Genomic DNA, 27,117 nt, shown 5'->3' with positions numbered 1-27,117 from the left:
GCTGAGACGCAAGCTATACTAGCAGTCGTGAGATCCATACACCGACAACGATCTAGTGGCTTTCAGTGACTCATACAGACGGCAGAATCGTATTGGCGGTTGATATCTAAAGTGGCTATTGGCAGTTGATACTCAAAACGTGAAGGAAGGATCAGGCAATTAGGGGAGAGGTATACAGCGGCGTTCAAAAGCCAGTAGGCTTTGAGAAGATTCATGTAGATCCTGGTATGGCAAGACCGCACCGGCAGTTGAAACTCAAAATGGTAACGCGAGAAGGATCAGTTGAGTAGGAGAGAGGCATAGAGTAGCATTGCCACAACTAAGGTCTAGCAAGGCAGAATTCTATCGGCGGCTGATACCGAGACAAGAATTCTGCCTTACTGAGATCTGCATAAAATTGTACAAAGTCTTTGGATGCAGCATTACCACTACATGTTTGCCCTTAGCTAATCCTACACCTTTTATTTCATCAGTGGGTTGGAACTAAAAAATAGGAGTGTAAAGGATCACGTTTTATCAAATGGAAGCATTTGGAGGTTCATACATCTGTGATGTGTTGCCTGAATCAATAAAATCCCCGTGGCACTTACCGCGGGCGCCGGATTGATATACATGAATGTGACGTGTGTCTGATACCGGGAGAACCAGAACGTACATCTCCCAGCTGGACTTGAGGCTAGGACAGACAGTGGATCATGTACGGTTGAGGTAACCGAGTGCCTATGCAAAAAACAAAGCCAAGATAAAGAGACATTCCCAGTCATGATGAGAAGACGATTCCTTCCGCATTTTGTGAATGCTTGTCAGCGTATTATTGACTGTTTCAATTCTGTTTCCGTTCAAGATAACGTCGTGCTTGACTTGCTCAGCAAGCTAGCTGACTTTCTGGATATATGTGGGGACTTCAGGAATGAGATGATGGTTCGAAGATTCGTCTTAATAAAACACAAGGCATGGTATGGAGAAACTCACCCAGACACTGTAATATCAATGGACGACCTGGTTGTTACGCTTGGACGTGGAGGAGAGCTGCAAGAAGCGCTACCGGTGAAGCAAGCTGTGCTAGCTAAGCGGCAGCAGATCCTCGGCAAGGACCATCCTGACACCTTGAGAACGATGCACGATCTGGCGGCGACGCTCGCAGATTTTCTGCGGAGGTTTTGCGTCGCAATGGATTCTGGAGCATCATCTTTGATGGTTGTCGCTTGATCAATGGCCGCATTCTGCAAGACAGATCTAGTTTTATAGCATAGTACTGCTTGGATGATAAGGATGAGTAGAAGCCCGGATATCAATCATTCAGGTAGCACTCTAACAAACACAGGGAAACAGAAGCTGGAGACGGTCTACATCTACACAGCGTGAGTCTTCGAGACCAGGCTCAATACTCGGCCAGGTCATCCTGATGCGCCGTCTCCTTCGACCGCAGTGGCTGCTTCACCCACGAATACTCATATTTCCGATCGACAAACCTCAAAACCTCCGGATTCACATTACTAGTGTTAAGGCCCATTTTGTACTCTCCTCCATCAGTAGGCGGCGGTTGAAGCGGCCACCAATACAATCTACACTGCGTAAGTCTCTCCCAATCAAATGGGACGGGAATTGTTTGACTTACACGCATCCGCATGTGTCGCAGAAGTTGAATGAGATGTCTCTGTCTCCCCAGATATACTGCTTGGTAACTGCATTCGGCTTTGTTTCGATTTTGACTTCGTCTGGGTGGTAGTATCCCCACGCTGCCCCATAGCGGCGACAAATGGTGCATTGGCAGTGGTTAATGTGGTCAGGCAGTCGTGGGACTATGACGGTGATTGCGCTACAGTGGCAGCTGGAACGGATGGGAGTGGATTCGTCAGCCATGTTTTCCGGCTCTTCCTCGCTCTGGGTTTTGTGAGAGAGAGAGCTGAGTTCCGGCAAAGTGGAATCACTTGCTCCTTGGCCAGGAGAACTTGCCGCCGTTGGGTTCATTTGATCAATTTGTTATTTGACGGGTAGCTATTGAACTGGGTACGTTTATGTAGCTAGTAGCCATGGCTTGACTCATACCGCAATTAATAATGCCAATGGCTCCTAGCGCAAGGCAGCATCTGTCTGACAACTGCCGCATTTGGACGTGTAAAAAGCGCAGCGACCTCCGCGAATATTTCCGTCTGCTGTTCTGATATATCCGCACGACAATTTCACATGCGACCTCGGTAGGACTTCACCTTTATGCTTTCTGTCACCAGTGCCAACTCCTCCGCACCCACCTCAACCCCATCGCCTTCGCCAGAATGGTACAGTAACCGACATCCCTGCGTGGCGAGAGTCCCGTAGTATAGGTACATCACGAAAATCTCAACACAAATTGACACTATTGGGCTCGTAGCCCCCTAGTAGGACTAAATTTCACCTATTTTTGATTCATACCTGTATATATATCCGTTACGCTGCGGCCAGCCTTGGGTTTCGCTTAAATTAAAGGAACATCAAAAGTCCTACTTTTCCAACTCCTCCTAATCTCTAGAATATTAATAAAATTTAAGCAAAACTTGCTTTATATGTAGTTTTAAAAGGTTTCTAAAAGTGTATAAGAGCATTTATACCAGTTATTTGTTTGTGGAAAGGTATTTGAAGTTGAAGTTGAGAGAAAAATCGTAAGCAAAACCCAAGGCTGGCCGCAGCGTAACGGATACGAGGGAGCTTTTGTAGGGGTTTATTAATTATATTTTAATTGTCTTCACCTTTGACCTTACTACACTACACACGAATTTTCGACACCTTAACGATGTTCTTATACCTAGAATTTCTGATAGTATAAGCAATAAAGTAATTTACTTAGTTTAGAAGCGTTTTACTAAATGTTTTACTTAAGAGGCGGGGAAAATATAAAAACGACACTGCCCCCCCCCCGGGGTGTCGATTAGGGGTGTCGATTGGAATAGGGGTATTAATAAAGTTGTAATTGGCTACCTAAGCTCTTCAAAAATCTTGAGTTATATTTTTTAATATAAGTATAATCCCAGTATTATAATCACGTAATTCCTAACTTATAATAAAAAGATTCCTTAAGATAGAATTTTAATTTAAGTGTGACGGCTGGCGTAAGGGCATGATCTGCCAAGGACAGGATATCGGAAACAGGCACAAAACGAAGCTAAGCCAAGAATTACTTGGACGGAACAATACTAAAGGTCGAGGCATCCTCCCTACTTTGTTCCATAGCTTAGTATTTTCCAATACATGAGATTCTTTGAACTTTGAGCCTTCGACCATTGCATTGATCCCGCCGTCACATTAAGGAAGTTTATATACTAATTAATTAAGTTCTGGGTTTTAAGCCTTATAAGGCCCTATAAAATATAGGTTTATAGGGCTCTTATATCTGGTTTTAGGTACTTATTCGCTAAATTTCTAGGCTTTCTTAAGCTTGCTTTTAGGCTATAAAATGTGAAATTTTGAACTTTTATAATTTAAAGAGCTATTACTAAATCAAATTTTATAAAAAGTTTATATTTGAATAGTACTTAATAAGCGCTATAAGGGAATAAAACAAGTATTAAATTATATTAATTCCTTATAAAGTTGAATTAAATTAAAGAAAAAGCCAGAGTTTTGCTATTCCTGTCTGAGCGCTTCTACTTTAGGTTAGTCTGGCCCCCAATCCACACCCGGGGGTGGGGGGTCGTTTTACATTTTCCCAAGAGGCAGGAGACGACCTGGACCGCAGAAACGGCTCTCGGCTATCCCTTCGTCTGTCGCAAACTGTCCAGTGCTAGCAAGGGTGCTTCCCGCACTACAGGGAGGGGCTCGCTTGGCTCCCGTAGTATAATAATTATATACCTTTATATATAAATTTATTAGTAATCTATATTACTAGTATTTTATATAAATCTTTTAAATATAAGCCCTAGTAAATAATAAGAATAATTTTACCTGCTTTCCTTCTTTTATAACTATATCTATTTAATTACTTTAGTCTATTTTTTACCTATAAGCTTTTCTAAATAATTAATATATAAATATATAAAAACTATATATACCGGAAAAGCAAGAATAAGAATAAATAAATCTATTTATAAAAGAACTCTATATATTTCTGAATATTATTATATATATAGGAGTTTATTATAAGCCTTATATAAAGATATATTAGAATCCAGACTTTAATAAAGGTTCTTTATATTTAATTATATACTATATCTCACTTATTTAATTTAAATAAATTAAGTATTACTATTATATTTCATATCCTAAAAATAATAAACGAAATAAATACTATTTATCTTATAATAAGATCTAGTAATATAAGCTAGAATTACTAGCTTTAAAGATTTAAGCCTTTTTTTAGAGATATTACTTGCTTTTTTCTAAAGTAAATATTAATAAGATTATAGTATATTTTTTAGCTAATCTATTTCTCTTTTTTTCTTTTTTCTTTTACTATTTTACTAATTATTAAAGATTTTTATATACCTATAAGATACTAAAGAAATTAATTAAATAAGGATATAAGATCTATAGAATTACGAATTATAGATATATATATAATTAGATATAAAGCTTAAGAGAAAAGAATTTATGAGATATATTTAATTTTCTAGACTTTATAAAAACTACCTGTTTTATATAAAGTCTTATATTTTCATTCCTATAATAATATATTACTTTACCTTAATTCCCTTATTTATAGAATTATAAGCTTATAAATTCAATATAATAAGTATTATATATCTATATAAATAGTTCTTTTTAGAATTATTAATAATTAAGAAATAATTTATAAAAAAGCTAAAATAAAATATCTTTCTTATAATAATAATTAATAATATACTTTATTTAGCTTAATAAAATAATATTATTATTTTGGAATTAAATAATATTTATATAGTAAATAAAGTAAAGAACTTTAGAAGAAAAAAAAAGAAATATTTAGTAAAAATATTAATAAATAAATAACTAGTTTATAGTATATTTGTAATGTGTATAGGGTCGCACGTGACTTAAGGGCATGTAACGAACCTCGGATATTGCGGGTATTAATTAGGGAGTTCGGTAGCCCTTTAATATCCTAACTAACTACTATTTATATTATATATATTAGGCTTATAAATTACTAATTATATATATGCTATTGGAGCCTCCTATTTAGAGAGGGCTTCCCTGGACCTTATAGGAGGGATAGAGATTAGTTCTATACTAAATTTAATACTATGGTTTTATAATATACTAATTTATTCTATTATCTTATTACCTACTAATAAATACCTTATAAGCTAATCTCTTTATCCTTAAAGAAGATAGTTTAATAAGTAATTATATCTCGAAATCTGCGAAATATATAACTTCTCGCCAAAGCTATTCCTATAGAGAAAGTTAATTAGATTAACCCTAATATAAGTAATAGTAAAGGCTCGTCTAATACTTTTAACGGGGCCCCTCAGGAGCCTCCGAGAGCCAGTAATAATAACGGAAATAATCCCGGTAATAATTAAGATACCGAGATTAATGCCCGAGTTACTACTGCCCAAGCTACGGAATAGGGCTTATATACTAAAGTCAAAGCGCTCTAATGAAAGCAAGAATTAGTAAATATAATTAACTAGCATATTCTATAGTTAGAGTAATATAAGGGTACCCTCAGGGATACCTTACGGTTTACTATATCTTATAGAAACTCTATTCGTGAGTCTATTCCCTCTTCCTTAATAATTCCTACCAGGGAACTTCCTGAAATAGGATTAGAACCCACTTCTTTTCCTAATATAATAAGCTTTAAGAGTAATCTTAATACTATTTATTAGGAGCCACTATATAATATCCTAAAAATATATTTAAACCAAGAGAAGCTTCTCAAGGTCCGGATACCTGACTTATATTATAGAAAGTCCCTTAAGAAATAGAGAATATTTATATTCTTCTGGGAGGCAGTCTTTAGGACCTAGCCTTAGACTTATAATAAATACTCTTCTAGAGTTAACTTTATTATAAGTGCCCTTAGGAATAAACCTTATAATACTTGGGAGGCTATAATAAAGTAAAGCCTACTATTATATAAGGTCTATTAGGAGTAATTCAAGGCCTACTTAGCTAATATACTCCAAGTACCTCAAACCCATTAATAAGACGCCTTTAAGAAACTCCGAGATCTTTATTAGAAAAATAGTAAGATAATTACCGAGTTATATACTTAGATAATTAGTCTCGAAGTTAACTAGGACCTATGCCCTAAAAGAGACCGGGTCCGGACTCTTAATACTACTTTATCTAACTATAAGACTTATTAGATACTTATATCTATTCTCTTAGGAGATAAGGTAATATCTATTTCCGAATAGCTTAAGAAAGCTTAGAAAGCAGAATATACTACTTATCCTAAATTAAGGAAAGTAAAGGCAAGGGAGTCTAGTAAAAGTAATTCTGCCCCTAAGAACTCTAACTTAGCGAATTCTGATTTATAAGGCTATTAAAAAAGGAAGAATAAGTTCCGAAAATCACGTAAGAAACCCTTAGGTAGTACTTTGGCTTCTTTAAGGCCTTAATAGAGTACTAGTTCCACTTTAGGTATGGTTTATTAGACTTATAAATAGAAAGAATACTTCTTAGGAAATATAAAGTATTCCAAGTATACCAAATAGGCTTAGCAGAACTCTAATAAGGCCAAAATCATAGAAAAGTCAAGGCGTCTATAGAAGCAAGTTAATACTATTACTATAGAAAAGCACTCTAGAGAAGACTTTCCTAAGAAATAGGGAAAAGAGAAAGCCAAATCTTAAATATTAATAATTTTGGCCATAATAAAAAAGATATATTACTTTATATAACTATTTAAGCAAGATTAATATAGCCAGAAGTAAATATCTTAGAGATATATAGTAGACTCGGTAATACTAGATTAGATTATAACTTCCTTAATAATAATTAGGCTTAAAGCCGGAGCTTTACTACCTTAGCTAAATATAACTAAGAGTTTATAACCTTTTATAAAAATAAATTTAAGATCTATTAAGCCTATAATCTTAAGATATTTATTATAAATAATTATAGTAAGATATGTTCTTTTAAGCTCCGGTTCTATAAATATAAGAATATTAGCTCTTATAGCCTTGTCTTTAGCATGGAATTTTATAAAGTAACCCTTATATAATATATAAACTATATTAAGAAATAATAGATATATATACCTATATAGCCTAATAATATTAAGATCCTAATACTAAAAGAATTCGGTAAGGAGTTTAACTAGTACCCTAAGCTAGTATCTCAAGTCTTATTCTTAACTAAAGGCAAATATAACTATCCTAGATAATAGGCTTTATATATTTATAATAGTTACTAGGTCTCTACTTTATTATATAGTTCTAGTAATACTAAATAGGAGTTTTTAATATAGCAAATTAATATCTTCCGGAAAAGAGCCTTAGAGGTACCTATCTATTTCCGGAATAATAAATATAAAGACTTCTCAGAGATTTTTAACCCTAATAAAGCTTTAGAACTTCCTAATCTTAGCAGTATTAAATACTCTATTAATATAGATAATATAGTCCTATATAGGCCTTTATATAATCTATTAGAGACCTAACTAGAAGTATTATATCTATATTTATAGGATATACTTTATAAATATTAGATAAGGCCTAGTAAAAGCCTAGTAAAAGCGCCTATTCTTTTTGTTTCTAAAAAGAATAGAGAACTATATCTTTATATTAATTATTATAGACTTAACCAAGTTATAATCAAGAATTAGTATCCGCTTCCTCTTATTAATAAGACCCTTAACCGGCTTCGAGAAGCCAAGATCTTTATAAAGCTAGATCTCAAGAATATATATTATTAGGTAAGAATTTATAAAGAATATAAGTAAAAGACGGCTTTTAGAATCCGCTATAGCTATTTTAAATATCTTATAATACCTTTTAGGCTAGCTAATATACTAGCCATATTTTAAATATATATTAATACTATACTTATAGGGCTCCTAAATTATTTTATAGTTATTTATTTAGATAATATCCTTATTTACTTCCGAAATAAGGCTAAATACTATAATTACGTTTACTAGGTACTTACTAGGCTATATAAAAATAACCTGTTTTATAAACTTAGTAAATACGAGTTTAATATTAAGGAAGTCGAATTTTTGGGCTTCCTTATTAGAATAGAAGGTATTTATATAGATCCTAAATAAGTCCATAGTATTATTAAATAGCTAGAACTAGAATTATTTCATAATATTCAAGTATTTCTTGGATTTACTAATTTCTATTATAGGTTTATTTATTATTATTTTCAGGTAACTATAGGCTTAATAGACTTCTTAAAAAGAATAGAAAAGGGCCAGAAATCCGGTCTCTTTATATAAATAAATAAAATAGCTAAAAGCTTTAAGACTTTAAAAAAAGCTTTTATTATAATACCTATCCTAGTCTATTTTAACTTTTCTAAGAAGATTTATATTAAAACTAATATATCGAAATTCGTAATTACTAGTACTATTTTATAATAAGTTAATTCTAGTAATAGCCCAAAAAAATACTAGTATCTAGTAATATTCTAGTCCCGGAAACTCTCTAGAGCTAAATATAACTATAATACCTATAATAAGGAGCTACTTGTAATTATTAAAGCCTTTAAGTATTAGTGCTATTACCTTAAAGAGTTCAGGTTTATAATTAAGGTTATTATAGACTATAATAATTTCTAATACTTTATAGAAATAAAGTATCTAGAGAGCTATTAAGCATATTAGGTAATATATCTTATAATATATGATTTTAATATTATTTACTATAGAGGCGCCTTAAACCCAGTAAATAGACCTAGCAAAAAACCTAATTATAAAGAAGGTCCTATTAATATAACTTGGCTTCCGACTTTTTAGAATAAGTTAAAGAGAGCTTTTATAGTTATAATTTAGAGGTTCTTATAAATATCTAAAGAATTCCCTCTTTAAAATAGGCATTATTTAATACTTACTATATCCATAGTAACTAAAGAGAAATATTTACTATAAGACAAGTAAATAGATTATCTTATAAATCCCTTAATTATAAAATTAGTTAAGAAGCAAGATATAAGGAAATGCCTTAAAGGCTCTATTATTATAGCTAAGGTAATAAAAGTATTTATAACCATATTACTTAATAGAACTAAAGACTTCTCGGTTCTTCGAGTTTTTAAATTAGATAGTTATAAATACCTAATTCTCCGTATATAGATATATATGGCTACTAAAAGAGCCATAGTACTAGCTTCTTTATCTAAATTTCTTCTAGATATTATTTAGGTAGCTCAGAGAAATAATTCTTAATATTAGAATATTATAAAATAGAGGCTTAATAAAAAAGATACTAAGAGAAAAGAAATCTGGAAAAATAATTTAGGCCTACTCAGGTACTATTCAAGAATTATTATACCTAATAATCCCGCTTTATATTAAGAAATCATAAAGCTTTATTATAATAACCTAATAGCTAGATACTATAAAGTAAAGAAAACTCTCGAGCTTCTTAGAAGGTCCTAGTATTAGGAGAATATAGAAAGAGATATTTATAATTATTATTAAGAATATAATATTTACTAGAAAGTTAAGGCAAAGAGGCATTTGCCATATAATTTACTTAGTAGTTTATTATAGCCTAAGAGACCCTAGGGTAAGATCTTTATGGATTTTATTATAGGTCTATTACTATATAGGAACCTGGTAAGAGGTCCCGATTTTAATATAATTCTTATAATTATTAACTAGTACTTTAAAATAGTAAGATATATTATATATTATAAAACTATTAATTTTCCGAAGCTTACTAAGATTATATAGGAATATGTTTTCTTAATCTTTAGCTCCCCTAATAGAATTATTTCCGACCGAGAAATAGTATTTACTAGCTAGTTCTAGTCCGCTTTCTGCTTCTACTTAATATATAAATAGTATTTGAGTATAGCTTACTATTCTTAGATAAATAATTAGATAGAAAGGCAGAACCAGGCCCTGAAATATTACCTAAGATATTATTATAATACCTAAAAGAATAACTAGTTTAAGAAGTTATTTTTTGCGGAATTTATATATAATAACTCAAAATATTAGGTTTTATAAAATATATCTTTCTATATATATTATAAATACTATCCTTAACTTTTATAGAATCCTAAAAACAGGATTATAAAAAAAGTACTAGCTATATATAAAAGGCTAAAAACCCTTAAAATAGAGTAGAGAAAGCTTAAGAATTTATAATATTATATATAAAATAACCGGGAAACTTACTATAATAAGTACTAGTTAGCTAAATATTACTTTAAAGAAGCCTAGGTAATACTATTAATAAGAAATATTAAACTTAAGGCAGGAAAGCTTAAGCCAAAATTTATAGGTTTATTTAGGATCCTTAAATATATTAGTAATTCGGTATATAAGTTAGAACTACTAAGTATATATAATTATTTATATCTAACTTTCTATATTTCTCTTCTTAAAAAGTATATAGTAAAAAAGGGTTAGGAGCTATACTTATACTTTTCTAGAAAACTTCCGGAATTAGCAAATAATAATAAAGAATAAGAATAGGAAATAGAAGCTATTATTAATTACTAATAAGATAATAGAAGCAAGAAATAATAGTATTTAATTAAATAGAAAGCCTAGCCTAAAGATTATAATACCTAGTTACTTACTTTTCCTAATCTTGAAAATTCTAAGGAATTTCTGAAATCATATAACCAAAACTATAACTTAGAATCCGAAACTACCTTTTAATAATCTCTTAAGATTAAAAAGAATTCTGAACTACTAAGAAAAAGGCCACTTAAAAGAAAGAAAGAACCTAGATAGCTAAGAAAAGGTCCGGAATAGTAATAGAGATACTCTTTCCCTAGGTTTTTTATTTATAAAGGTTTTCTAGGGTTTTATTAAGGCTTATGAAAATTATATTTAAATTATTAGAAAAAGGGTTTAGGATTAAGAAAGATTTATTATAGGTAGACTAGCTATAGGTATCTCAAATAAATAAACTCTAATTCCTATAAATTTCTAATTCCTAAAGTAAGAATACTAAATACCGGCTCTATTTAGGACTTAGTAAAGAATTAGCTAATACTTTCCGGAATCCGCTTATCTCTTAACGGGATATAGTTATACTATAATAATATTAGTATTAAGGATATTAAGAGAAGTAAGTAAGGAACTTATAATAGCCATATATATCTTATAAAAGGCCCGAACTTCTAAAGTCAGGTCCCGAATAGCCATAAGTATTATATTATTAGTACTTAAAGTACTAGTAATAAACTACTTAGTAATCTCGGTAATAAGCTTAGTAATAAGGTTAATATCTTAAAAATAGATATTATAGTATTTCTTTAAGGAATTAGTAAGTACCTAAGTATATTAGAAAAAACTTATCTTTAGGATACTAACCCAAGTAATATTATTATCTGCCTTATTAAGATAAGAAGAAGAATTCTAAAGCTTATTAGTATTCTTCTAGTCTTTAAAAACCTAATTAATAGTATTATTCTCGTTAGTATAATACTATTTAGGATATACTTTAAGAAATTTCTTAAAAGTTATAATAGTATCTTCCCAGAACCAGTAAGCCTCTAATAAGTAATAAGAAATCTGAAATTATATTAGCTTTAATAGATATTAAAGCTAAAGAACTTACTAATATATAAGACTTAGAACCCTTATTATAACGGTTATAATTCTTCTTGCCAGGTACTATAATATATAAGATAAAGGAATTAATAAGCAAATACTTAAAATATTTCAAGTATCTACTAGTAATAGAAAAGAAGGCTACGAGGTTACCTTTGTACTTATTATTATAGGGACAAATAATGAAGCCAGAAGAAGATATTATGGAATTAATTAAAAATAATTAAAGAAGACTTAGAGAAGGGCAAAAAAAGAGGCTAAAAGGTAATAATAGAAAAAGTTATATATATAGTTATTAGAAAGGAAGAAAGTATATAGTAATACAAAGAGGTCCTTTTATAGAGGTAAAGAACTACCTGGATTAACTACTAGTTTTCGCACTAGTCCTAATTAGAAACTAGTATAACTAATTAACGTATACTTCCAAGAGCCCGCAAATAATCTCCAGGACCTCAGAAACATTCGCATGGGTTTCTTATACGAATATTTATTAAATACTTTCCATATAGCTATTCAGATTATTCTAATACGAGATCTAATAGGTAGCATTAGTTTCATAGGGTAGCGCCTTGGCACTTTGAATCGAGCCAATTAGAACGCTCAGATCCCAAACGAAATCGTGATTACCGGCTAGCCCCTATACCTGGGGTGCAATTACCCTTCCTTCTCGCTTACTCAGCCCCGATCTGATTGGACGATTTTTACGTCCATCGTCCAGATCGCATTAGCAAAACCACCTCCCAAGACACTGGAAGTTTACGTCAATTGAATGTTTACCAGGATGGATTAATGGATCTTGGGGACAAGATCCTAGGAGGGGGGCATAGTTGTGATATATGCAGGGTCGTACGTGACTTAAGGGCATGTGACGAACCTCGGATATCGCGGGTGTCGATCAGGGAGTTCGGCAGCCCTTCGATATCCCAACTAACCACTGTTTATATTATATGTATTAGGCTTATAAATTACTAATTATATGTATGCCATTAGAGCCTCCTATTTAGAGGGGGCTTCCCTGGACCTTACAGGAGGGACAGAGATTAGTTCTGTACTGAATTTAATACTGTGGTTTCACAACACACTAATTCATTCTATTGTCTTATTACCTACTAACAAATACCTCACAATATTTAGGAACTTATTAATAAAGAAGCTTTTAATTTCTTGCTTTATTAATAATTATAATTAGTATATAAGAGATATAGATCTTATAAATTAGTTTAGAGAAATATATAAAACCTATAAGCCTATATTCCGGAATTAGTAGCCCTTATTTTACTAGTTAATTAATTTAGTTTATATAAATAGTTACTAGTTATATTAATTATATATAGTAAATAAATATTTCTTTATATATTTATAATTTCGAATTAAGCTTTATTATAAGCTTTTAGAGTTTTTAGAGAAAGTAAAGCTATATAGCTTATAAATAGGGCTAAGAAATAAAAGAGTATTTAATCTTAAAGCCCTGTATTTATATTATTAGAAATAATATTTTAGAGATATATATATATAATATTTATATAAATAAAGATATTAGAAAGTTCTTAGGAAAGCTATAGAAAAGAAGATAAAGCATTTAACTAGAGGCTATATATTTTATAATATATATCTATATAAGATAAAGAAGTACTAGCTATAATTTTATTCTAGTAATATAGATTACTAATAAATTTATATATAAAGATATATAATTATTATACTACGAGAGCCAAGCGAGCCCCCCTCCCTCCCTATAGTACGGAAAGCACCCTTGCTAGCACTGGACAGTTTATAACAAATAAAGAGATACTCGTTTGGCCGGGCTTATCTGGTTCTCGCTTAGTACGTTTACTAGGTAAGAGAGGGCAATACGTAAAAACCAGTAATACGCAAATTTTTCCCTATATATATAGAACTATGAAGTTTTAGCCTACCATAACCCCTATTTTTCCCATAAATCATAATTAGTAGCCTTTATTTTCCAATTAATTATATCCTAGTAATTAGCTTCAAATCTTCATATTATTTTTTTATACTTATTTCTCCAAGGCTTACTTAGCCTAGTATGCCTCATATTAACTATCCGAGCTTTATTTTTATTATCTGCCTCAATATCCTTTCTTTCTTACTCCATAGTAATCTCCCTATATTTCTGAATAATCTTACTAGCTCCTTCTTTCCTAGCTAAATACTCCTTCTCTATAAAGCCCAGATCTAGTATCCTTTATCTAGCGAGAGTACTAGCTAAAATTAACCTCTCTAATACCGCTTCCACTTTTTCCTATATACGTAAAACTAAAGAAGTAATAGGTATACTATTCATTAATTACATTATACGATTTTTAATATAATTAACGCCTCGTTTTCGCTATATAATATTAATAGCATAGGCCAATCTGCCTAGTCTTTGTGGGTAGGAGTACGGGATAGCGGGATAGTAAAACCAGGAAAAGAAGGTAAAATTAGTAAAGAGTACTATAGAGAAGAAGTTAGAGTTTGCAGACGCTTTAAAAGCTCTTTATACTTCTTTATTTTCTATAGAACTCTAAGTGGATTAAGGGATATTAATCCAGTTTTCTTAAAGAAAAAGATTATAATACGCCGGCTCTTGAAAACCCTATCCCAAAACCTCTGGAAAATCGCAAAAAAGTCTATCTTATTAAACTCCTCTATACTATTAAAAATCTCTCGACGAAGCTCCTTTTAAAACCAGTATTTTAAAGATTAGAAGATAATAACGTTAAGTAGTTAAAGAAGATAAGTTATATATATAGGTAATCTAAATAGTCAAATGTAATTCTCCTAGTAAAGATATAAAAATTCGTCAGATAAATAAGAACCATATCTATCGAAAATCAAGATCCTATAGGCACCCGTTTATAAAGGAGAATAGTACTTAATAAAGTACTTAAGATATTATAAACCCAGGCGATTATTTATAAAACTAGTAGGAAAGTATATAAATTCGATATCACCATTAAGTATCCGTAAAAAATGTCCGCGAAAATAGTATACTCTCTTAAAAATAATATATATAGGAACCTTCCTTCTACTATAATTAATTATAGCTATAACTATAACTAATTCTCGATTATCTAGATCAGTATTATATATTACTTCGCAATCCAGTAATATATATATAATATTCCCCGTTACTACTCTAATTTGGAAGCCACTCTTATTAAAATTGGATATATCCTCCGTATAAATACTTCATTTTCTCCTATACTTGTCAAAATTAGCAAAATGCTCCTTAATATCCTCTATAATATATATACTCAGACGTTTTGTAGATATTAGTTTCTCTCGAATTTACTTTAGGAATTCGTAATTACGGGCGATCCAGGCTTTTGTCTATCTGCGAGATATAGAGAAATCAATATTGCCAGTATTATAATAAACTAGCCTAGAGGCACCTGTTTAAATCGCTTCTAGGTTAGGATTTCGCCCGGAGATATAGAGTATTAAGAGATAATCTCTTAAAGACTTATCTTGTAATACTGAGAGTTTTTTATTATATCTACCCCGAGAGTTATTTATAGGATGACCTCTTTGCCGGGCCATTAATTAATTATACGGGGCCCCAAAATGGGCTGTAGCCTTCGTTCCTTTGAGCCTAGGATCTCGATCCATAGCCTCAGAGGCCTTAGCAATTCGCTCTTTAATAGCTTCTGCTTTGGGTGGCATTTTGGTGGGTTGAAAAGTCGATGGTGGGGGGGCGGGGAAAAATTTGCGTATTGCTGGTTTTTATGTATTGCCCTCCCTTACCTGGTAAGCGTGCTAAGCGAGAACCAGGTGAGCCCGGCCGAACGAGTAACTGCTTTTCCGCTGCTTTTAGTATAAGCGTGGCAGCCCTACTGTGGCTGAAAATTTTGCAGTAATAAAGGCGTGACCCCACTAGTAATGGTCCAGCCCGGCCGACAAGCAGTGGATCGATATCGTCTGACTTCGGTATTCCTCACAATATACCAGTTCCATAATCCGCAACGCCGGCGAACGGTACAAAGGAGTACAGGCAATAATGCGGTTGGCCCGTTACAGGCACGCCGTCACTATATTGCATTGTCGCAGGATGGCGCAGAGTATTACAGACTTCCGCTATGCCCCAAACTATGAACTTTGCCTATCTTATTATTAAGAGTATAAGGAACTCTATAGCTAATATAAGAGTACAGAAGAATACTATAACCGGCTAGTTAGGCCCGAGAGGGGACTCAAAATAGAGGAAATACAAGATAAGGTTATATAGGATAGGAAGACCCTAGATCTGAGGAACCAGGTAAATCATTATTTCTTTAGCTAATAAGTGGGGAATCAGGTATATATTTAGTAGATCTTAAAGCTAGAGGATAAGATTAAGGTTCTAGAGGGCAGCTTCAAATCGGAAGACGATTATAGTAAGTTACTACTACTGCCAGAAAATACTAAGGCGAATAGTCGAGAGCTTAGACCTGAGTAGTAAGTTTACTAATTACTCCTCTCTTCTAAAATACCTATATCTGTTCTAGATTACTTACTAGTAGATAGTATTATCAAATTAGCAAAGCAAGAGGTATTTATCTTTAGTAAAGTACTTATAATAAGACTATATAATATTGCCCTATTCCTTAATAATTCCGCTATAATATTCAAATAACCAGGATACGAGACAAGAAGAGAGCTAGATAAAGGTAATCGTATTATTTGCTTTATTTTTCGGAAGTTTTTGCTTTAAAAAGCAAATACTAATAATACCTTAGCTAGGGCAAATAAAGTAAAGAGTATTAATATCTTTCTGAGATAATACTTCCTATCTGAGTTATAGGACTATATCAAGTTCTTTAAGCTATTTAATAGAATAAATATACTATACTTCCTCTATAATACTATTTGTAATTATCTTATCTTTTCCGGTACTTTACTAATAGTTATTCTCGGTAGGATTATTACTACTAAAGAGAAATAATATAAGATAACTATTAAATATTAGGATATCTTATACTCCTACTTTTTAGATATTATAAAATAGTATAATATTAGGTAATTCTATATTAGATCCGAAGATATGTCTTTTATTAAGAGATTAGTTATATTATATCGGTATAGTAAGGCAAGAAACGGCGAGTCTAAATAGCTAGACAAAAATAATAATATATTCTAAGAATATATCTTTATTATATTTTAAGGTTTTATTAGTATTACTAAAGATTACTCAGATTTATCTATAGCTCTAATTACTACTATAAATAGAACTATAATAGAGAGATACTTATATTACTATCTAGTAGGGAAAATAATAAAGAATAAGCCTTTAGCCAAGAACCTTATTAGGGAGCTAGTATATTGGGTTACTTATTATATTATAGTCATTTATAATATAGAATTAATTAAATACAATTATAGAGAAATTATCTTTTAAACTAATAAGTTAGAGGAGAATTTATAGATTATATATATATAATTAGTTATAGTTAGCGAGAATTTGCAGGATACTTTATAGAAGATTAAATAGTCGCTTAAGGATATTATTTCCGATCTAGAACTAATTCAAAAACTAAGAAACAGAAATATAGCCAGAGACTACTACAAGTTTATTATTATTAATAGAAATCCAGGGAACATATTTACTATCCTAGATAATATAGCAGATACCCTAATATAGCTTGCAAGTAATCTTCTAGTATAGGAGATCTTTAATAAAGCTATCCAAAGCTCGTTTCCTATAGATTAATAGTACTAGTAATTAGAAGCCATTACCTTGGAAGTCTTTTCTATAGTAAACCTAAATATTTCTAATATTTATTATAAGGGCAGCCATATACGGTTATAGAATATACTAGATAACGACCCTAATTTCTTTTATAGTAAACCCAAATAATCAAAATCAGATCTTCGAATTATAGCTAAGATTTTGGCCAAGATAGAATCCTATAGGCTTATTATATTACTAAAAACATTCCAGCTACTATATACTTGCCTAATTATATTACAAGATATTAATAGGCTTAAAGATCTTTACCTTAACTCCTATCTCGGGCTATTCCCCCCCGTTTATTAATACGAGTAATTAATTAATTACTTCTAAGCAAGGAGCTTGATTTGCTAATAAAAGAGCCCGATTTTAAAATAATATATAAATTTCTAATAAAGAATAAAGGCTAAAATTTAATTAAATAAAAAAATTAATGTTTATAAAAGACTTAAATAAATTTTTCTTATATTAAATTCTATTAAAGATTAAAATATATATATAATTTTATATTTTTAAATTAAAATTATAATAAAAAGGTTTTAGAATTCTAATAAAAGACTAAAGCTAATATTACTTAATTAATATAATTAACTAAATTATTTCTAATACATTATATTAATAGGATTTTAATAATTTATGGGTTTTAAAATATTTTAGTATTTTAAAACTTTGCTCGTATTCGACCTCGTATTTATAAACCGGAGTTCCCTTAAGCACGCGATTAAGCAATCGGGGCCCGCGATTAGGCAATAGGGACCCCGATTAACTAATCGCTCGTATTAACAAACGGGGGGGGAACAGGGCCAATAGATAAGAGTATATATTACTAAAGTTATCTAATATTACCAGAACTATCTCTTTCTATAGAGAGCCTCTATAAATTCGTACAAATATTCAGAGCCGGCCACCCGGATACCGTCTTTGCCAAAGGCAAAATATATACCTACTACTATACCTGGCCAATACCGGTAATAATATATCGCATTTACAGTATTCCCACCTTCCGTACTATCGAAGGCCACCTCTTTCGATAGAACGTTCTCCCCTTTAACTCGCCTCTATCTTCCCGTTTATGGCAGTATTATATTTACTATAAGATAAACAAAAGGCTCCCGTTTATTCGTTTTGTTCAGACGACCTTCGTCGTATATACCAAGAACGCAGAAGCTGCCGAGGCAAACCTGAAAGTATTGCTTGTAGCGGCTGCCAAGCATGCCTGGAAATTGTCAGTACCACCACCACCGCTATAGACGGCTGACTTTAAAAGCTTAGATCTACAGACGCTCTGGGTAGGCATTCACCCCGCAATATATAGACGGAAGGATGGTCCATATGAATTACAGACTGTTTTGGAGGCTGAGCCTGCAGGGGATATCTCCACATATAGCCTGTAGTAACAGTGACTGAATATGACTTTAGCAACGCTCCTTCTTCTTATGAGCGGTTTACTACTAGCCCTGCGCTATGCCCGTTGAAAGACGCTAGCTTTATCATTACCTTGGAACCGTAAGTGTGGTTCTTGCAATATGAGTGGTGATGTCTTGTTCTGTAACGCCATATTGGGATTGTCTCGTCGCTGGAGTCCCCGACCACTAACCAACCAAATATGGTGAGGCATAGAGTTCAATCACGTTACAGTACTTGAATAAGTTTTCCTTTTCCCAAGGTTCAAAATACGTACACGAATTGGTACGTTGATGACATTCGTACCTCGCTCCCTTCCCGCACGATCTAGCTCTAAAGCTCAAGACTCATCTTTACACTGATCCTCGTCGGGGATTGTGAGTTTCAGTCTAAGGTTAACTCTTCTTGGTTTGGGTCTCGCTATCATCTCTATCTCGTCCTGAAGGATTCGGAATCCCTCCTCCTTACGGCCCCCGATGAAAATGGATCCCCCAAGAGAAGTTCTTGAGTATTTGTCAGAGATCTGAATGTATTTTCAGGCCCATCCCGGGTGAACATGCAATATATTCTTTTAAGTTAGGCGGTGATCCTTTTGAAATCCGATTCGTTACTAGAATCGATTGCTGCCCGGATTCCTTTAGGCGAGAGGAATTTGTTCCAAGTAGTATCCTTGTTACAGAGCTCAGGGAGTATATCTTCAAGTCCTCTAGCAAATAGGTCTCGGAGGTTAACATTTATGACCAAGTCTTCTTTTGGTATGATATATAAGAAGACTGCTTCTGAGTCGTGAAGGTACTCAAGTTTAGGCGAATTTAGTCAATCGCATGTTTCCTTGCTCAAGCGAAAACAGAGTGGAGGCCTTCGTGCCATCTCAACCAACTCTCTTGTATCGTAATACCCGGAACTATGGAATATAGATATGAAAATTTTCCCTGGGTCCCGAATTATAGAGTTCCCATTATACCACTCCATAAAGGCCTTTTTCAAAGCTCGAATGGGGTCACTGGTAGTAGATATTAAGGCTATATTCTTTTTGTTGCAATCGTCCGAATGGAACTCTGCAAAGTATAATACAGTATCCGTTTTGGAGCTAAGAACCCATTTGGGATTCCCAGAGAGAATATTGCCATACTCGTCGATTTTCACGCATGACTTGTCACTCCAGGGCCTATACCACCACTTTCGCAGCTCTGAATTCGAAAGTAACGGCTTGGCTAATTGGCTTGATTCAGAAGCGGTAATAATATTCGAAAGCTGTCGTATTGCATCCGTCAAGCTTCCAATAGCATCCGCCTGCTTGTTTATTGCTTCAGCAAAGGTGCTTATGCTAGTAGCAAAGAGGCGGCCGCGTTCGGTCTCTATTTAGAGCTTCTAGAGATAGCTGAAACTATTCAAGTGGTATCAAAATCGGGTCGCTCGCAGCATTGATATGCTCACAGTGCTCGGTCTGTAAAGGTTAAAAAGGACGAAAAAGGTTAATGTTGTCGTCTGGAGTTCAGCCTTTCGTTCGACTCCTCTCAGGCAGGCTTGGCAATGATTGGCGTTTTTGGTTATCGATTATAATCGATGCCATAATCGTAAGGTATCAATTCAATCGATTATAAGCGAGCTAATCCCTGCCACTACCATAATATTATCCCTAATACCGCGCAAAACGTGCATTCTAGAGTGTAAATTAGGTGCTCTGGAGAAGCTTATATAAGAGTGAGATTTAAACTAGAAGCTAGGCTTCTAAATATATAATATAGATATATAAAAGGCATTAAATAAAGAAAAGAAAAGAGGAATAAAAGAGAGGGAAAATAAATAAAAATAAAAAATTCTATAATATATAATATATTTTTAAGCCTTAAAAAGTTTTTAATAAGTATTATAGTTTAAATAAGTTATTAAAAGTAAAGTAAATATTAAAAAGAAATAACTAAAAAGCTAGTTTTATTTAAATAATAAATAATATAAATATAATACTTTTATTTTATTTTAGCTCTTATATATAATATTCTTATTAAATTATTAAATAATATATAAATTTAAAAAGCTTTTTATAAGTTAATAAATAAATAATTTATTAATACTTTAATTATAATATAAAAGAATATATTAAAAAAAAGCTTATTATAAGAGCTTATTATAAAAAAGAATTATATTAATTTATATTAAGTTTTTATATATATATAAAAATATATCTAAGAAAATTAATTAAAGGCTTTTTTTATTATATGACTTTTTTATAAGCTTTAATAATTATATATTTTTTAATTAAATATAATAAAAAACGCTTATTTTAATTATATAATAAATATTATATATTAAGCTTATAATTAATATAATATATAATATATTCTTTAAAAAAAATTAAATACTTTAAATACTTTAAATAATCTTGTATAAAAGTAATAAGGAGTATTAATAATAATAAAACTAATTTTATTATATATTAAAGTAAAAAGAAATATTAACTTAAGTAATTGTGACGGCATGGCAGGACCATACAATCTGCCGCACTATCACATGATAGGAAACCTAACTGAAACAAGCAAGGGGACGGCAAAGGGCTATTAAAGGTCGAGGCATCTCCCTTTCCTTTGCTCTTTAGCTTAGTATTTGCAATACATGAGATACTCTGAACTCTGTGCCCTGGCCATTGCATTGATCTCGCCGTCACAGTAATACTTTACCCTTTTTTTTTTAGAACTAAATATATAAAGAAGCTCCGGAGCCGGAAAAACAGATCTTCGATAAAATCACTACTTTCCCTACTATAACTACTAGATATTATCCTGGTCTTTTTAGCTTATAGACCACATATGCATAGAAAATGTCAAGTCTTCTTCAACGAGCATCTCCCACAATCCTGGCAAGATAGTCTCATAGCCTGCTGAACGCCATTTGAGTTCATAATGTCCCTTCGCAACTTCGGTGCCAAGTACCTCCAGGGGCTGAAATATCTCCTTGATGAACCACTCCATGTCCTGCAAGACCACGACAGGGGCAATTAGAAATCTATCGACTGGAAGTAGAGGTACGGGCGTTGTTATCTTACCGTCCATTTTGTATAGATTTCTGACGGTACCATAAATCTTCTCCCAATGCAATCTATAAACTTGATTATTTTTTTTCCCTGGAGAAACGGATGTTCTGTCGCGGATTTAGTGATCTCAGGGAGAGCATTCTGATGCTGCACTATAGTTTTCTTTGGCAGAGGTGGAAGTGGATCCTGCAAATTTCCTACATTCACTTCGGGAGTTGGCGGTTGTGGTGGCGAGACTACTCCCTTCTTTAAAATCAATTGTTGGTTTTGTTGTTTACCCGCTGTCTCCCATTCGTGAGGCAGCACGGCACTGCCATCAAGCCTTATCGGCCCGTACGTTTCAGTACCATCGCAGCCCTTAAGCGTTGAACAATAGGGAATAATGTGTTGAGAAATCAGCAGTTGTAAACCCTATAGTAATGTAAAGGTTAACAAAGCTTACTATTCTAAAGCTTGAAGAATACTTACATTCCATGTCGAGCAGAGATCGAAGGGGACAACGAAGTACACCTCAAGCTCGTCGCCCAGCATAACTACGACCCTGACATGCTTCTTAGTGGCCCCAGGAGGCTTTTCCGAGTGACTAGTCCCACAGCCCGCTAGCAATTCTACTACTTCCTTGTGGTTGCCTAAATCTGCTCGATCCAGCGCCGTTCGTCCTTTGTCGTCAGGCATGTCAGATTCCGCACCATTTGTGGTTAGTAGCTGAACAACGTTCTTATGTCCACTCCAAGCGGCCCATGATAACGGCGATCGGCCTCTGTTATCCTTGGAATCGATGTCCACTTTGTCGATATCTAACAATTGATGCACTATCTTCGCAGCCCCGTACATGGAAGCCCAGGACAAAGGTGTTTGACCATAGTTGTCTTTGGTATCGACATCCAAATCTTCAAGCTTGTTGAATAACTTTGCCACCACCGTTTCGTTTTCAGATTGAACGGCACAGCATAGCGGAGTCTGCCCAAGTTTGTCCTTGCAATTTAGCTCAACGCCGACAGTCTCTTCTGTTAGTATTTTCACTACCTCCTCATTCCCACAAGCGGCCGCTCGGTGTAGCACCGTTTTTCCACTGTCGTCCTTCACGGCAAAGTCTGCTCCACCTTCAACTAGTAAGAGCCTGAAAATATCCTCAAGTTTATTTTCGGCGGCCCATGATAGTGCTGTCCTTCCACAAGAATCCCCTGCCTCAATTTTGGGGTTCTTTTTCAACAGCAAGGAGATTATACGGGGATGCTTGTTACTAGACGCCAACGACAGCGCCGTTCTTCCATTAGCATCTTTAGCCTCGATGTCCGCACCATTTCTGAGGAGCAGCTCCACGACGCCTGAGTGGCCATTGATGACAGCGAGAATCAATCCGGTGGAGTGTGGGAAGTCAACGCAAGAAGTGCGGACATTGAGATCGGGAGGTAATTTAGCCAGGGCCTCAATAAAGCCAAAGTGGCAAGCTAAAAAGAATGCTCCGGGATCTGTTCTGGCTACATCAAGCCTCTTTCGAGGAAGAGCCTGTGGGTCAAAATGTTTGAGTAGCCTTGGTAGCTCTTTCAGCCACCTTGCTATTATTGGTGACCTGGTTCTGCACACGAAGCTGTGGAACAATGTTTTCAAATCACCATCCGCCCTACTTTCCTTGGCGCCCTCGCAGTGAAATGGCCAATATATGGCGGCATACATTGGAAGGCCGCCTTCGCGCCATTTGTTTGGAACGGTATGGAAGTCGAGCTTTGGTTGTTGTAGAATTGCTAGACAAGATACCGCAGCTTGAGTGTGAGTTTCGTGATCAGAGAACTCGTCGAACTTTGGTCCCTTAAGAAATTCCCTCACGGAAAGATGGGTAAATTGAACGCTCCCTGACATATCCGTCATAATGAAGTTGCTGCAAATCCTGTTGACTAAGGTCTTCTTGGTGACACTAGTATCCATCGTAAAATCGACCTTAATAGAGACTGCAGATATAAGCTCATCAATGGTGAAAGGTCGAAAAGACGCTAACATCAACTGAAGTGCTTTGACTGCAAGCTTTCTGAAGTTTTGATCGGCCGTATTCCTTTCGTATACTTGAAAATATACGTCATTAAGCTCGGGAACCGCAGACGACCGTTCGAGGGCAGCTAAGCGCTCTACAATAGTGTCGTGATGAAGTGGGTCGTTATCCAGGCTGAGAAAGAGGTCTAATTGCAATTCAACCCACCGAAACCTGAATGCCAAAATAGTCAGCGCACAAGCATTAAAGATTGGGAGCAAAGTTCTGAGTTCAGCCAGGCATTGAAATCTTTCTTTGGATCGAATAAAGGAAAAGTGCCACAATAGGTCCTGGGTGACCGGACAGAAGATAGATGACCTACATGCTCTGGGCCCGCCCTTCCAAGATACATCTGAGCTTCTCCGCCAAATCGTTAGTCATTTGCTCAGACTCGCCTTGAGTTCGGTGATTGATTTTGGCTCGCCGACGGCTGATCTCGTTTTGAATGAAACTTCCCATATCCTTATGAGTTTCCTCTTGCGTGATTGATATGCAGATAGCGTTTGGAAAATCAGCAGTCACTCGGTCTTCTTCACGACTTGAGATGAAAATCTTTAAGGAGTGTGCCGAGGCACACTTAGTCAGCTCGTCAGAGATCATCCTCAACGCCTCCATCAAGGAATATGGATCGCTACACTCATCAAGAGCATCAATTACAACTGTAGATGAACCGACGGTGTCGATGAGCGTAGCGAGTAATTGGGTGCAGTCTTTTTCGCTGAGAGTACTTCCGAATTTTCTGTTTATCCATTGATTTCGGACTATACCCATTTTTGAGTAGGACAATTGGGCAACGATGCTCCTGAGTATGTCGTCCGGATTTGTGCGAGAAACCCTGTTTGTATCCTTCGAACAGTAGAAGAAGGCCATGTTTTTGGGTGGTTCCTGAGACACAAGCTTTCTGATGACGAGTGACGTTAAGCAACTTTTGCCCGTGCCAACAGCTCCTTTCAGCCAGAAGACACCGCTCTCGGCCGATTCCCAATTTATGAATTGTGGGTTATCAAGTAACCAATTTCCGGAGCCCCAGTGACTCTCACCAAGCTTTTTGTCCAGAACCTATCAGAGCATAACAAGTCAGCTCTCCACGTGATAGCCTTACAATCTCGTCGTACCAGGTGATAATCGTCTTCGACTAGCACTTTCGAAACCCATGACAGAATCCTATCTCTCTCGCTGTCACCTTGTTGAATCCTTAGGAGAACTTCACCGATATTTTTGGTTTGTTGGTTCAGTGTTTCTTCGAGACTTTGCCATTTCAGATCCACCTTGGATTTCTCGCACTCGGCCGCGGCTGCCTTCACTTTTTGAAGAATGCCATTCCAGTCATCCTTTGGAGCCTATAGTCGAGCAGCAGTATCAGCGTAAAACAACCAAGTCTCTTCTATCACAATGATGAACGTACGAAACTTCGAATCAATCTTGAGAAAGTATTGTGGCCAAAGAAGCAAATTGACGTAGCCTGGTATCTTAATATCAGCGCATACAGCGTGGTTAACCGCTCGTGAACTTCTGAGACAGCATCGAGTGGATACGTTGCCTTTGCAAGATTATTTTCGAAGGCTGCATATCTCGGAATAATATCTGCCACTTCCTTTAACCCGCTGGTTGCTTGAGAGTGCTGCTTGGAGTCGTTTGAAATGACCTATCCTAGGTCAGTTATCTCAAAAACCTCATCAGAAATTCCCAAAGGATATAATATAGCTTTCCTCATGCATATAGAGAGCAACACTTAGTTTCTCCACGCAGGTCAAGGTGAACTCTGAAATCCAGAATATTCAGTAGAACCTGGTCTATACACCGCGGTGCAAATCGCCAACGATTAAAAAGTAAAAATAACGTACTGTAAGAAGCACGCAAACACCTGCCCACGGTAACCCCGCATGCACAGGATCCAGGCCAGCAATAGTTGAACCAAAGTCCTTGACCGCCAGGATAATGTTCACAATTCCGGCGATTTTTTCCCGTACATTGATCTCTTTCCCCTGAATCTTGACCTTCCATTGTCCAGACTTAAAGTATTTCAGCTTCGTGTCAACAACTTCTGACATTTGTTTGCCTGGATCCTTAATGGCCTTCGTATCTGTTGGCATGCCTAAGATCAAAAAAGTAATTAGTGCATGATTTGCCTAGGGAAACTTTCGGACTGCCGCGGCCCGATACACGCGTAAGTCAGATATCCTTACTTTGCAAAATCTCATTGTAGGCTTCCATTAGTGCCTTCGTCTCTGGATCTGCCCTCAGTTTGTCGTATGCTCTTTTCCAAAGATCTACACGCGGCGGAGGCTTCGTTTTCGACTCTGGGGGTTTCGTATCGTGTGAGGATCCGATGGCACTGTTACCGGACCGCTTGGAAGACTCAAAAGAAGCAGTGGCCATTGTTTTCGAGGTGTGCTGAGTGAGAAAACGAGGGAAGATAAGCTGCTAAAGGAATCAAGACTTTGAGGCAAGGAGGGGCCCAAAGTTTATCAAAAAATACTCCAATATGTCTCTGGACGGCAATATAATGCACAGTAAGTTCTTAGCAAATGTCTAGCAGGACATGAGTTAGTATCAGCCGGTGAGCGCCCGAGAGGCAGTGAAGACTTGCAGCGAGGTCCACGAGGGGTGTGTACGGGGTGTGTGGTTCTATAGCATAATTATTAGCAAAGCGCATGTTCCAGAAGATGTTTGTGTCCACCCTCACTCTCCGGAGTCAGCGCCTTAGTGCACGAAATAAGGTCGATCTGCTTAGCCAAAGGCTTTACCTTGTCTTCCGAATGCCTCAGGACTGCCATCGCAGCACTAGACTTCTACTCACTTCGGAGTCGGACTAGAGCTTCCCAGGCATGAGGACTGAGACTCGTGGTCGATACCCGTCGCGACGCATGTCAAAGGCGATGATGAAGTTGAGTAGAACGAAAGCTGAAGGAAGAGCGACGTCAATGAGATTCGCTTAGAGGCATATATGCGCTGGCACTGACTATGAGACGAAGTCACCTGACCTTAATTCCTGTATTTTACCTATAACTCGCTCATCAGGAAAACCTATTTTTTGCCACGGTCGGCCAATGGCGCCAGCAGGGCCAACACAGCATGTCCAAAATATTGGCGCCAGCAGTTCGCCAATGGTAGCCGAGCCTAATTAGGTCTAGCGAGGCCTAATTGGGTCTAGTGGACTCTTATCGGGCTTATCAGGGCCCCACATAGGAACACCAAAACTTTTCGCATACCCGGGCGCCTCTCTCTCTCCCCTCCCTGGTCTCTCCGTTAAGACGTGTATAGTAGGGCTCATTAAAGGGAAACCCGTAAAGTAAAAC

The 27,117-nt window shown here is 35.0% G+C and overlaps 7 protein-coding genes across 7 annotated transcripts; 1 reads left to right on the top strand and 6 right to left on the bottom strand.

Moving 5' to 3' along the window:
* Positions 1–861: 861 nt before the first annotated feature.
* On the top strand, positions 862–1,140 carry K444DRAFT_512972 (uncharacterized protein; the record flags this gene model as incomplete). Its single annotated transcript, XM_024873501.1, has 1 exon — positions 862–1,140. A coding segment is annotated over one exon (279 nt), but the record flags the coding sequence as incomplete, so codon positions are not given.
* A 241-nt stretch (positions 1,141–1,381) lies between these two features.
* K444DRAFT_641702 (uncharacterized protein) lies at positions 1,382–1,863 on the bottom strand (the record flags this gene model as incomplete). Its single annotated transcript, XM_024884654.1, has 2 exons — positions 1,382–1,565; positions 1,619–1,863. The coding sequence occupies 2 exons, from the start codon at positions 1,861–1,863 to the stop codon at positions 1,382–1,384; spliced, it is 429 nt and encodes a 142-aa protein (XP_024739204.1).
* A 12,679-nt stretch (positions 1,864–14,542) lies between these two features.
* Positions 14,543–14,722, bottom strand: K444DRAFT_524900 (uncharacterized protein; the record flags this gene model as incomplete). The annotated part of the gene is made up of 1 exon (XM_024874394.1): positions 14,543–14,722. A coding segment is annotated over one exon (180 nt), but the record flags the coding sequence as incomplete, so codon positions are not given.
* Positions 14,723–22,449: 7,727 nt separating this feature from the next.
* Positions 22,450–22,674, bottom strand: K444DRAFT_487619 (ankyrin; the record flags this gene model as incomplete). Its single annotated transcript, XM_024873145.1, has 1 exon — positions 22,450–22,674. A coding segment is annotated over one exon (225 nt), but the record flags the coding sequence as incomplete, so codon positions are not given.
* A 123-nt stretch (positions 22,675–22,797) lies between these two features.
* Positions 22,798–23,172, bottom strand: K444DRAFT_499369 (ankyrin; the record flags this gene model as incomplete). The annotated part of the gene is made up of 1 exon (XM_024873324.1): positions 22,798–23,172. A coding segment is annotated over one exon (375 nt), but the record flags the coding sequence as incomplete, so codon positions are not given.
* Positions 23,173–24,054: 882 nt separating this feature from the next.
* On the bottom strand, positions 24,055–24,927 carry K444DRAFT_339158 (uncharacterized protein). Its single transcript, XM_024872009.1, has one exon. The coding sequence runs from the start codon at positions 24,686–24,688 to the stop codon at positions 24,137–24,139; it is 552 nt and encodes a 183-aa protein (XP_024739200.1). The 5' UTR covers positions 24,689–24,927; the 3' UTR covers positions 24,055–24,136.
* A 444-nt stretch (positions 24,928–25,371) lies between these two features.
* K444DRAFT_339152 (uncharacterized protein) lies at positions 25,372–26,292 on the bottom strand. The gene is made up of 3 exons (XM_024872008.1): positions 26,005–26,292; positions 25,663–25,913; positions 25,372–25,481 (listed from the first exon to the last, which is right to left on the bottom strand). The coding sequence occupies exons 1-3, from the start codon at positions 26,195–26,197 to the stop codon at positions 25,464–25,466; spliced, it is 462 nt and encodes a 153-aa protein (XP_024739199.1). The 5' UTR covers positions 26,198–26,292; the 3' UTR covers positions 25,372–25,463.
* Between the last annotated feature and the right edge of the window lie 825 nt (positions 26,293–27,117).

Source organism: Hyaloscypha bicolor, assembly GCF_002865645.1.
Source record: "Hyaloscypha bicolor E unplaced genomic scaffold K444scaffold_53, whole genome shotgun sequence".
Lineage (NCBI taxonomy): Eukaryota > Fungi > Ascomycota > Leotiomycetes > Helotiales > Hyaloscyphaceae > Hyaloscypha > Hyaloscypha bicolor.
Note: the sequence above shows the minus strand (reverse complement) of the source record. Positions and strands in the feature narration are given on the sequence as shown.